Below are 12,284 nucleotides of genomic sequence, written 5' to 3' on the forward strand. Positions count from 1 at the left end.
GTGGTCATACATGTTTCTGGCAATGTCATTGGCACAGGAGGCTGGAGAGTATCCATATACTGTAACAAAATGTATTGCTCCAAAAGTGAAGCAAAATATTTATGAAGATCTTGCAAATTGATGTGGCAATCAGAAGTTGATAATCCTCATAGATTCTACCTACAATGTAGGCAGAAACTTTAAGAATAAAGAAAAATAAATAGGTAAAATAAAAGTAAAAACATGGCAGCCCAACCAATTATTCATGTATTTTTTCATTAAAATTTCCTAGGAAATAAAATTAAAAAAAGAAATGGAGGCCTTTTATCTAGAGAAGCACAGTCTAGATTTTTATATAAACCAAGTAAAACTAAACCCAGACAAATTGAAAACAGTGTTTCCATTCCATAACTCAGGATCCAGAACTCATGCCTTGAAACCTTTGTCAAGAAGATTAAACCATAAACACAAAGACAAGAAAATGAATAACTTACCTTTACAACCCAAATGTCATGTTTTCCATCACCATTGGAGTAGTGTTGTTATGCATAGTACAAGATTTATGACGTAAATAATTAAAATTCATCAATCACACATTTTCAACTACAACTGTGATTATATATGCTGTCAAAATGAAAGCAACTTTTTATATCACTGTAATTACGGCAGAAAGCACTTAAATCAAATAGCAAGGTGATGAGAATCCTTCAGAGGATTAAAAAGATAAAATTGCTTGCTACAAATGTTAAAAATAGGCAACAGAGTTGATGCAAATTACAAGAAGACTCTAACAAAGAAGATTTCATCTTCATAAATAGGTTGTTCCCCAATTGGGATACTTGTCGTGCACCTATGTGCCATGGGGGTTTGGGGATAAAGAAGATGATCATATTTAATCAGGCTCTCTTTGGTAAGTGGCTATGGCGCTATGCAATTGAAAATACATCATTATGGAGAAGGGTTATAGAATCCAAATATGGCGTCAATGGATGGTACTGGTGTACAGGTGAGGTGTGGGGGCCAAATGGAGTGGGGTTGTGGAAGCATATTAGGCATAGTTGGGATAATTTAATGTGGTTTTTCTGTGGTAAGGGTACTAAAGTGCGTTTCAGGCATGATGGGTGGCAGGGGGGAGAGTGGAGACTAGTTTAAGGAGAGACATCCCCATTTATTTTTACTTTCGAGAAACAATAAAAAGCCACAGTTGTAGGTTATAAGGAGATTCTTAAAGGTCAGTGTTCTTGGAATCCTGTGTTAAATCAAGCAATACAAGACTGGGAAGTTGAATCTGTGTTGCAATTTTTAGAGGATCTTTATGACGCTAAGGTTAGACTTGGAGAGGTTGGTGAATTGGTGTGAACACCTTCATCCACTACAAGGTTTCAAGTGAGGAGCTTCTATAAGGTTTTGAGAGAGGGGGAGGGGGGGAGTGCAGCGTTCCCATGGAGAAGCATTTGGAAAGTTCGAGTTCCACTGAGAGTGGCTCTCTTTTCATGGTGTGTGGCTCTAGGGAGGATCTTAACAATTGATAATTTCAGACGAAGGGCCATCATTGTTATGAAGTGGTGTTATATGTGTAAGAAAATTGGGGAGGATGTGAATCATTTATTCTTACATTATCATGCGGCTTGGAAGAAGTATTCTATGTTGTTTGGTATCTTTGGTGTCTCTTGGGCAGTGTATGATTTGCTTGCACGTTGGAGAGGGTGGATAGGAAGGTATGGGGTTGGTGGGATTTGGCAAGCAGCTCCCTTGTTTCTCATATGGTGTCTTTGGAGAGAGCTTAATGCTCATTGCTTTGAAGGAATGGAGTCAAGTGTGGGGAAGTTGAAGTAGTTTTATCTGCTGAGGACTCTTTATGAATGGACTTCATCATCTATGGCATTTTCTATTGAGGGGATCCTAGATTCCTTGGATTCTTTGAGATATTATTAGCTTTGTATTTTCTGTCTTTTGTTTTATTTTATGCTCTTGTTGCTCCAGGTATAGACATCTAGTGTAGCATGGTTTTTGATCTTTTTTCAATATTAATATAATAAAAAGTTTGTTACCTACAGTGAATTCTATTAAACCAAAATTATTATGTTGTTAACATACTCACAATCTTCATTATGCCTGTATACATTTATACTAACCCAAATCCTGTCTACCAAAAATGGCTTCAAGCTCTGCTAGCCCTCTAACATGTATCCCTTGCACCAAAATAGTTCAAGGTTGGCATCAAATAATACAAAATGGGAATACATATATATAGTACAAATAATTTCATGCTTGAAGCATATAATAAGCTCATTTCAAGATTTATAGTCCATGCAAATATGTCTGGATAAAAAAACATAAAACACTATACTGAACTAAAGAATAAAATGATAAAATTAATTAATGCATCCAATCAAATTTGTTTATAAATTTGGGTCATTTCATTCCTGAAGTTTCCCATGTATCAGACGAAGACATGACAAAAAGAAGCAATATGGTATTTTTTTAATACCTATAGACTTGACCGCCAAAGGGCCAAAGTAGAGTCACTCTTGAAAGGCAGAGAAATCAGATGCTGAAGCTCAAGCATCATTGTAAGAGCCACAAAAATAGCTGATACAATTCTTTATCATCAAGAGTTAGCATGGAAAATCACAAGAAGATTGTGTCTCCAAGTCATGCTGGTATGACTCCAATATATGGGAATTCATTGAAGAAATACTGAAGGACGCATATTTTTGTATCATATATTGTGCAACTACATTGAGGCTCTGTTTCAATCAAATGAAGCTTGACATTCTAATGGTGGAAGGGCCCTAAACAAGGTCAATCATATCACCTCAACCGTTTGTTTTGAGAGCGGAATACTTATCTACAATTTTGATATTGGGCACTAGACATAAGTAAGGTTTAAATTTCACCAACAGTCAAGAAATTGGGCCTTACCATCTAATGTTTTGCTGATGGTTTCTTGCTCTTTTTCCTTTTGAATTTTCCAAAGAATTGACAAAAAGAGTAGAAAATATTATGTAATGAACCTGCTGAATTGACTTAATTTGAGGTAGGCACCTTCAAAGAGGAAATGAAAAGAGAGGAGAGAATCCAAGAGACAAAAGTGAGAATATTGGCTCAAGTTACTTGCAATGATTATTGGCCAAAATAACCACCTAACAACTTGTAACTAACTTGGCTCCACCATTTGCAATCTTACAACTAACTAGCTAATCTTGTAACTAACTAACTACACACTTCTTGATTCTTTACAAAAATTACTATAAGATTACATGAATAACACCTAATCACTGATGCACCTATACCCCAATAGTACACATTGGACTCATTACAAAATATGCAAAACTCTGGATTGTCTGACCACAAATAGGAGGCTCCTACTATCTCAAGAGGATAAAATTTTTGCACAGTATAGGATGGGACTTCTTAAAATGTAACTATTGATTTTTTTACAGGTAATAAAATTCATTGAATTGGAACTATTGATTATCAAAGCTCCTTATTTAGTGGTCAAAAGGGTCCACGAAGTGCTTCTTAAAAACAGATTATATGCAGACACCCATAAATGAGTGATATTTGCACAAGGGGAAAACCATTAAACCTAAGAAATGACAGCTTCCTTTTATGTAAGGATTTAGGGACTATTTGAATGCTAAATCAGCAAGAATAGCAGATATTCCAACATAGAGCTTCCTTTTATGATGCTTTTGAAGGTTGGGGAGCTGTTTAAAGGGCGCACCTGAAAATAAATGGTGAAGATTATATAGAATGGCTGCCTGCTGCTAAAAGCAGATTTCTCCTAATCTTATCCAAAAGAGATCCTTCTCCAAGCATTGGTTGGGAGGATTTTATTTAATAAAATAAGCATTTTATAAAAACTCCTATACTTTAGTGGTTTGTAGTCAAAGGTTAGCAACAAAAGCCTGGATTTTTTGGTTGAAAAAAGAGTGTTTTATTAAATCTGGTGCATTATATGCCAGAAAAGATGATGTTGGTGGAAAGCCTTAAAATCAGAGATTAATCAATTAAGTGGTTAAGACTTGACCCAAATTTATGATTTTATTCTCTGAATGGTGGATAGAGAGTTTGTATGTTTTAAAATTTAAATTTAGGGTGAAAAAAGATCAACTTTGAGGCCGAAAACTTGCAGACAAATTTCAAAGGAAACAACTGTAGGACTTTTTTGAAAAGCAGCTATTTTTGGGGTTTTGGAGGAGCTTGGGTGAGGAATTAGGCCTCGTTTCCCAAGGCTTCTCCATTGGTTCTTAAGGGTTTTTTTATTTATTTATTTATTTATTTTTTAATATTAAAAAAACAGAAGTTATCTGCAGGCTGTTTTGTAACCCATGGGCATTTCAGCTGTTTGCTGATTTTGTAACACAGCTTGGACTTTTTAGGCAGATTTTGTGAATCAGCCTTGGGTTGCTTCTCAAAGCAGCTGAAGCATTCTCCAAAAAGCTGTAGGTCTAAGAAAGCTCAAGCCCTCCTAACCCCTTAATGGTGGGAAATGATTACAAAAATATATTGGATTCAGGTTTTTAAAAGATTAACAAAAAGGGTAAAGTTTGAGCTTACAATAAAGAAAGAAACCCCAGGTTTAAGAAAAAAGAAAGTCTGACCAGAATTTTAAGAGTTTGGTATATGGGAATTTTAAGGGTTGATGGGGTTCAAAATTGGTTACAGGGTACCAAGGAAAAAGAAGAGGAAGAATTACAAATCCTTAAATCTAACTAAGGTCTTCTAGGAGTCTCACCTAGAAAGGATAACATGAATAACTTTTAAATAACAAAAGATATTCAACATTTGTCTTAACAAGACTTGCTTATGTAGAACAAAATCCAAGAACATGGAAGAACCATAACTTCTAAAATTAAAGAAGATTCACACTAAACCCAAACAAGAACCAAGTGCGGGATTCATAACCAAACATTAACTAACTTTGATACTAGACCATCCAATTTTGAAAATGAACCAAAGTAATATAACAATTCCAGTTTCTTTTCTCCATCATGCTAGGAGACCCATCCCTATTTAAAAATCCCATATTGGAGCTCATTAATAGAAGCCAGAGTAACCAAACATCAGCTAAATTTGAGTGTAAACTATTCAAATATGTCAACTGACCAAAACATCCTTATTATGAAATTTAAACCCCCCCCCCCCTCCCCAATCTAACGATGTTGCAGTCAAAGTAGAAACCATGGTAGGTTGGGTTAGGATACGAGGTGCTTTACTAAATTGCCTGGTTAGATCATTGATATTCTAAAATAATAATAAACTCAAATATAAGAAAACCAAAATGAAAATGATAAGTGATAACTAAAATTTACCCATAAAGACTAAATATTAACTTGTTAGATCATTGTCTAATATGTTTCCTTTTCCCTAGTTTGTCAACAAAATGTAAAACTGGCCAAATAGAGAAGACTTAAACCAGTTGACATGGGTTTACACAAACTCAGTCAAGGTGTTAGAAGGTTGCGTCATTCTTTAAACAGACTCGTCAATGTGGTGTTGATATGCTCCAACCAGCCCAACCTGTCACCACCCTATCTTATAAGTTGAAAAGATTACAGGTTTGACAAGAAAATAGACTGTAGTGGCTGAATATTCTTACAGACCAAAGCTTGTGCATCATAACCTACTAATGCCCCTTAAAGCCTAGAATGGTTGGTGAAACAAATTTTAAAGCCAGCAGAATGCTGTTTGAGTTATTCTTATAATCATGAATAAAGAGGAACAAAAAGAACTACTGATCTTTGTGTTATACTGTGTACTTCTTTCTTCATCCTTCGAATGTAAACCCTCACAGTTGTATAGATGAATTTCATCAATTGAATAATGTTCTAATGAGTGTCTAGTTAAGTAGTTCACTTCCCCTTCCCCCATTATCTACCCAGTACCTATCAAAAAAGTGGCTAGTTAAGTAGTTATAGTAAATGGGAGCCTTTTTCTACTTTGAGAATTGTGTTCTTACAAAACTAAATGTAGACTCATCATTAATATGCCAGGTTCTTTTTGCTTATAAAAAAAGTTACGTTTTTTTTTATCTCACTTTTTTTCCAATAGAAAATTATGATCTTAGTAATGCTATGAAAGCAAACACAACCAAGGAAGAAAAAACACCATAGCTTACTGATACAAATAAATTCTGCCAAACCAAGGAAAGCATATTTTAGTACAAATCATTGATTGAGAACACAAATCATATAAGCACTTTAAGGTGGAAGCTGAATATGGCAGCACATTAAAATCTTAATTGCATTGCTGTCTAGTTTAGGGCTTGACCAAACAATTACATTTTCAGTTTCTGTATTTTAAATGCATATCAACAGTGTAAGTTAGAGAATGGTACAAAATATATATGATAAAATTTACTGAGAACTGCAATAAAAATGAATTTATCATATTCCTACTTGTTTGGGCATAATCTACACATGAGGTTGTGTTCCCATCAAACAAATCATATCATTCTCAAGTTCTTATTTTTAGTTAAAAGATATATCTAGAGCAATAAAAGAAATAAGTCCAAATCTCTACAGTTTGAAAATAAATTAGTCGAAATTGTGCCTATTAGTGCACTTTATATTCACCACACACAGAAGCAAACCAAACATACTCGCATTTGTTTTTTTTGGATTAAAAGATAGAAAAACATACTTGCATTTTAGTTAGCCAAAAAATAAATAACAAGCTTGCATTTTTGCAATTATGCAATTTTTGTATAGCAAAATTTGAATCTTTCAAGTTGTCACAAATATTTTCTTAACAATACAAGACAAGCATAGCAAAATTAGGGGTTGCAATTAGTTAGACTGCTTTATAATCCCAATTGAACACACCCAATAGAAAGTGTTTATTACCTCAATGTGGCATTGAACAGTGGTTCTCCTCTTGCTATATCCCTAAGTGAAGAAAAGTTGGGGATATAAGAAAGCACATTATTAAAATTACATAGGTTTTCAATCCTATGAAACTTGAAACTTGAGTTTGCTGGATTGAAAGAAACCAAATTCCTATGCATAAGTGAGAATAAGATGTCACCATTGTGGCCCAACCCTAGGATTTGTGAAATGGGCGATAAAAGTTTTATTTTTTCCATCGTGAAGCCCATGGTGTATGCCTTAGTCCAAGACGCTTGGACACCATAGTCCTTCATTACCCATATGTGAAAGTACGCATCTTTAGCACATTCACCAATCGCAAGACAACCTTCCAACACCCCAAGACTAATAGTCCACCTTGACCGCGTAGTTTGCTCAGGTGACACAAACTCAGGAGGTGGTGGAACTGGTCGAAAACACTCATCCTCTACATCAAAGGAATATATAAACTGAGGTACAGAAGCGGATCTCACAACCCAATGAATGATTCCATTGAGAAAAATAGTATCTGTTGGCTGACAGAGCACATCATCTCCAACATTAACACTCTTCCAAAGACCATTACCCTTCACTCCAAGTGTGTACACATGAGTCGGCATGCTGTTACTAACTTCAACTCCATACTTTTGTTTGAACAAGAGAACCACCTTGTATACTTGAGTTTTGGGACAAAAGCCAAGACAAAGACAGGCATTAGAGAATGTTAGGTTGATACCAGGCTTATGCTTAATTATGACGAACTCACCCGTAATAGGATTACACACAAATAATTGGTCCAATTTCACAAAGTCGTGATAATGATAATGACTGCCTAGCAAGATCAACCCATTACATGAATCAAGCAAACTAAGTTTCACATTACATCCCATACATAAATGAGTTTTGGTGGCAAATTTTATTCTAGTGCTAGACTTACGCACACGATTTCTATTGTCAAAATGAACAGCGTAGAGGTGTTGGTTACGGCGTCTATATGTGGGTTGGAGGATGATGCAGGGGTGTGCTCTTGTTTGATACAATTGAGCAAAACTGGGGTCCACGAGAAGATGTAGCCATGTCTTGCAAACGCACCTGCAGCTTAATACGGTATTAAAGGGCAGTCGTGACAGAATGTCTGTCACAATATTTGGGTGTAGCTTTGAGATAATGTCAGTGCCGCCAACTTTTTCATCTTCTTTTACTGCTTTGGCCTTCTTCTTGGTCATGCTGGTTGTTGGGTCGGAATGGGATTTGCTTTTTCTTCCCATGGTGAGGGACTTTGCAATTGCAGTAAGCAAATTTAGAATATAGCTGCTGCACCTACACAAAATATAGGACTTTTATCATTTTTAGTTCTTGATATAAAAAACAGCTTACATATTTACAATTGAACTAGCATCAACAAAGTCTATTTATCATCTAGAATTCTCTCTCTCCATTAAATTGTCTAGTAATTTTCAACATCTCTCCCAATTTGAATTTTTTTAAGAAAGCATTTGATCATATGTGTTGGAGATTGGAGAAGAGAAACTAATTTGAAAAGTTACTAATTTTTTTAGTACAGAAATAAAATTGCCCTTCTTTCATTTCTCTCAAACCCAAACCAGTTTATCCAAAAAAAGAAAAAAGAAAAAATCAAGTCCTACCTCTCTTACAAAATCACAACTCAAACCATTCAGCTCCAGAATGAGATTTTCCTTTCCTCCCTAAAATCCGTGGCTTAAAGCTGCTTTATACCCTCCTCCATCCGATCCGCACATCTCTTCTACCTCTGCTCTGACGTTCAGTTGAAAATTATGGGGACTGAATGTGAAAAAGAGATGATGGTGAACGTCTGAGCAGAATTCTATATCCACTTTTTTTTTTTCAATTCGAAGATCAACCCTTTGTCTTTGAGTTTTCGAGAACTCTTTGAAGAATGAAAAGATTCCAACAGGGCTTTTTTTTGCTTACCAAACAAAACTGAGACATTTTGGTAAATACCTTCAAAATATGGACATTTTGTGCATTATTTGTAAATTAGATAGTTTGTAATTAGAGGTAAATGTCCTTTTTTTTTTTTTTTTTTTCCTCAAAAAACTAGCATCATAAGTGCTAAAAACACTTTTTTTTTTAGTTAATAATTTATATCTATTATAATTTAAAAATATATATTTTTTATTATTCAAATAAATAAAAATGATAAATTTTAGAGATAAATAGTAATTTTAATTCTTTTTAAATGTGTGTTTGAAATTGGCGGTGTAGTGATATATAGAAAAGTTTGGGTAGGAAAATAAGATGAATGTGAGGGAAAGAAGGCTTAATTTTAAGAGCTCTTTTAGTTTTTAGTTTTTAGTTTTTTTTTTTTTTAAATTTGGGTTTTTTTACTTTTATTCGGATGAAAAATGAATAAAAATGCTAAATTTTAGGGAATAAAAGAGAGGTGTTACTTCTATAATATTTTCACAATAAATTATAGGTGGTTAGTTGTTATTGGTTCTAATTTGAATTTACTACTGATTTACTTTTCTACCCTACCAATAACAACCTGTAATAACTTATCACATACGATTTGTTGTAAAAATGTTGTGGACATAGCATTTCTCGGAATAAAAAAATGAATGTGAAGGGAAAAAAAATCCTAAATTTTAGGAATTTTCTTTTTAAATTCAAAATGAAATTTGTTATTTGACATTTTTTATCTTATTTCTAAGAGAAGTTACCTATCATTAATGAGGGCATTTCTGAACTACATAAAAATATAGTTTAAAGAAGGAAATCCTCTTATAGATAGTACTAGCCTCTAAGTATGCACGTTGAGCGTGCTTAGAGGCTCTTCTATTTTTTTGGGTAAATCTTAATAATTTGTATCTATTATAATTTGGAAAAATATATTTTTTTAGTTTTCAAACAAATAAAAATGATAAACTTCAAAGATAAATAGTAATTGTAATTTCTTTGTTAAATTTGAAGGGAAAAAAATCCTAAATTTTAGGAGCCCTCTTTTTGAATTCAAAATAAAAAATTTTATTTGATATTTATGACCCTATTTTTAAATAAAATTACTCTTTGTGGGGACTGGCCTAGAATAATAGGTTGGCTGGGCCCTGGGCCCGTCCAACAACCAGTCCGTCCGAGGAGACATCGCGGCCTAGACAATCCTTATTTAGGCCTACTGGGGCAAAGAGAACACGTCCGAGGAGTAATTCCTCCTCGGACATTGTAAAATCCGGATCAAAGGGGCGCCCTAGCCACTGTAGTCCATCCAAATACGTAAAAAGGAAGGAAACTGAAATATCTCAGCAAAAGCTGCCACCACCACATTAAATGCATCACAACTACTCTCCTGGCCGCATTTAATGAAGAGAAGACCCCTGAACAGTGCTACCTTGGCCACTGCAACTCACAAAGAATTGATAAGGGTGTTTGATGGGACAGGTGCTCAAGTAGGAGTTTGGATGATCAACAAGTGTAAAACCCAGATGATGGGAGAGGGCCTATATAATATGTAAAAGTCCCCCAAGAGAGGGACACAGAAAAAAAGAGAGGGAAGGAACACAGGAGAGATTTTACTGTATGAATATATGCCTATGAACAAAGTTTCGAGCCTGATCACTAGAGAGGGGTCTCTCTTTACGTCTATCTTTTTCGTTCTTATTTCTATATTTCCTTAACCCATATAACAAACTGTCTAAGCTAACTGAAACCAAGTTCTTTAGCCCATACTCTACAAAAAATTCATTGTGTGGGACTTCTTGGGCCAAGACTTGACCGACAAGGATTGGACCATTAAAATTGTGCCTCTACACTCTTCATTAATGACGGTATTTTTGAACCACAGAAAAATTCAATTCAAAGATGGGAATCTTCTTATATATAGTATAAATAGATTACAACATGGCTTGTTTTTATTTTTGACATACGGGTAAAATTAAAAACAATTACAATTATATATATAGAGATTTTTTTTTTTTTTTGCGAGTTATATATATAGAGAATTTAATTGGATTTATACTCTTCCTTTTTTTTTTCACCTAATAATTCACTTGCCATAAAAATTAAAAAAATAAATAGACACATGGTGGAAAATTAGACTCCACTTGAAATTCAATTTAAAATCTAATTGGATTTGAACTCTTCGATTTTTACACTTAATAATTCACTTGGCACAAAATTAAAAATTAAATGAAACACATGGTGCAAAATTAAGAATCCAATTAAAATCTAATTGAATTTTCTCAAAGTTAGCCCACTCCCTTGCTAGGAGAGCAATTTTAGCTGTAGATACTGATGTGTGGTTAGAAGAGCTACCACTTGATTTGGAAGATGTATTCCAATTTGATTTACCTGAATAAGAATGACTTATCTGTTTCTCAAAATACACACACACACACACTACTCTTTAAAGGACTTCCCCTATTTGGGATTCTCATTTTCTTGGTTCAAAAATGCCCTTACACCCCTATGTTTAAGTAGAGATAAAATTAAAGGATAATTAAGTAAAAATACAATCCTAACTCCCACTAAAACATTGCCTAAAAAATAGGGTCATTCTCCTATTGATTTTCAAATTGTTTTATTCACTTATAAATTAGATTCTAAAAATAAAAATTATATATGTAAAATAAAGACATAATTTTATTTTTATTTTTTGCTACAAAAAAACCTCATTGCATATGTAAATCACGTGTGATTATTATATTATATATATACACAAGTTGGGTTTAAGTTATACCTAGTGTAACTTTAAGTAATGTTACACCACTTAATATTTTTTAATTGGATGCGAATTTTGACAAATCCACCGTTAGATTAAATTATCTTTGTAAGGACTCAGTTCGTAACGATCCCAAAATGATATTGGGTTCGTACGTTAAAAGGTCTAAACAATATAATTTGTAGAGCGTGGGTGTTTAAGAACTAGATTAACCTCCCCAGAAGTAAAAAGATTTGATCTCACGTTTATAGATAGATCAGAGTCGATATCACAATCTTTGAAACTAATACAATTCTTTTCTTTCTAAGTTTTCTTCCTCAGTCTTCTCTCTGTTTCTCTCTATGTTCTGATCCTTTTTCTGCATGCCATCCTTTCATGTTATATACCGCCCTCTTTATCCCATCTTTACTACACACGTGTAGGTTGGGTTCAGGAGATCTCTTTCTGTCCCATCTAACACCTTCTGGAATCTCTTCGTAGCAGCTGTAAGGCTGCTTTATCACTGTTCAGGCATCACTTCCACATTAATGCGGCCAGAGAGTTGGTTGAGAGGCAATTAATGCGGAGGCAGCTGTTGCCATAAATATTTGTTTGCCTTCTCTCTCTCTCACCTTTGGTCCCTTATCCCACTTTGAGTGGTGACGTAGCTCTGAGGTATGTTCGTAACCAAATGGCGTCCTGATCGTCCTCGGACTCGTATTGTCGAGAAGGGTTTTGTCCTCGGACGAATACTGAACTCACCTTTCGTGATA

General features: G+C 34.4%; 1 protein-coding gene across 1 annotated transcript; it reads right to left on the minus strand.

Moving 5' to 3' along the window:
• Positions 1 to 6,938: 6,938 nt before the first annotated feature.
• Positions 6,939 to 8,690, minus strand: LOC115964920 (F-box protein At3g07870-like). Its single transcript, XM_031084147.1, has 3 exons — positions 8,480 to 8,690; positions 7,133 to 8,153; positions 6,939 to 6,986 (listed from the first exon to the last, which is right to left on the minus strand). The coding sequence occupies exons 2-3, from the start codon at positions 8,099 to 8,101 to the stop codon at positions 6,939 to 6,941; spliced, it is 1,017 nt and encodes a 338-aa protein (XP_030940007.1). The 5' UTR covers positions 8,102 to 8,153; positions 8,480 to 8,690.
• Positions 8,691 to 12,284: the final 3,594 nt, after the last annotated feature.

Source organism: Quercus lobata, chromosome 10, assembly GCF_001633185.2.
Source record: "Quercus lobata isolate SW786 chromosome 10, ValleyOak3.0 Primary Assembly, whole genome shotgun sequence".
Taxonomy (NCBI): Eukaryota; Viridiplantae; Streptophyta; class Magnoliopsida; order Fagales; family Fagaceae; genus Quercus; species Quercus lobata.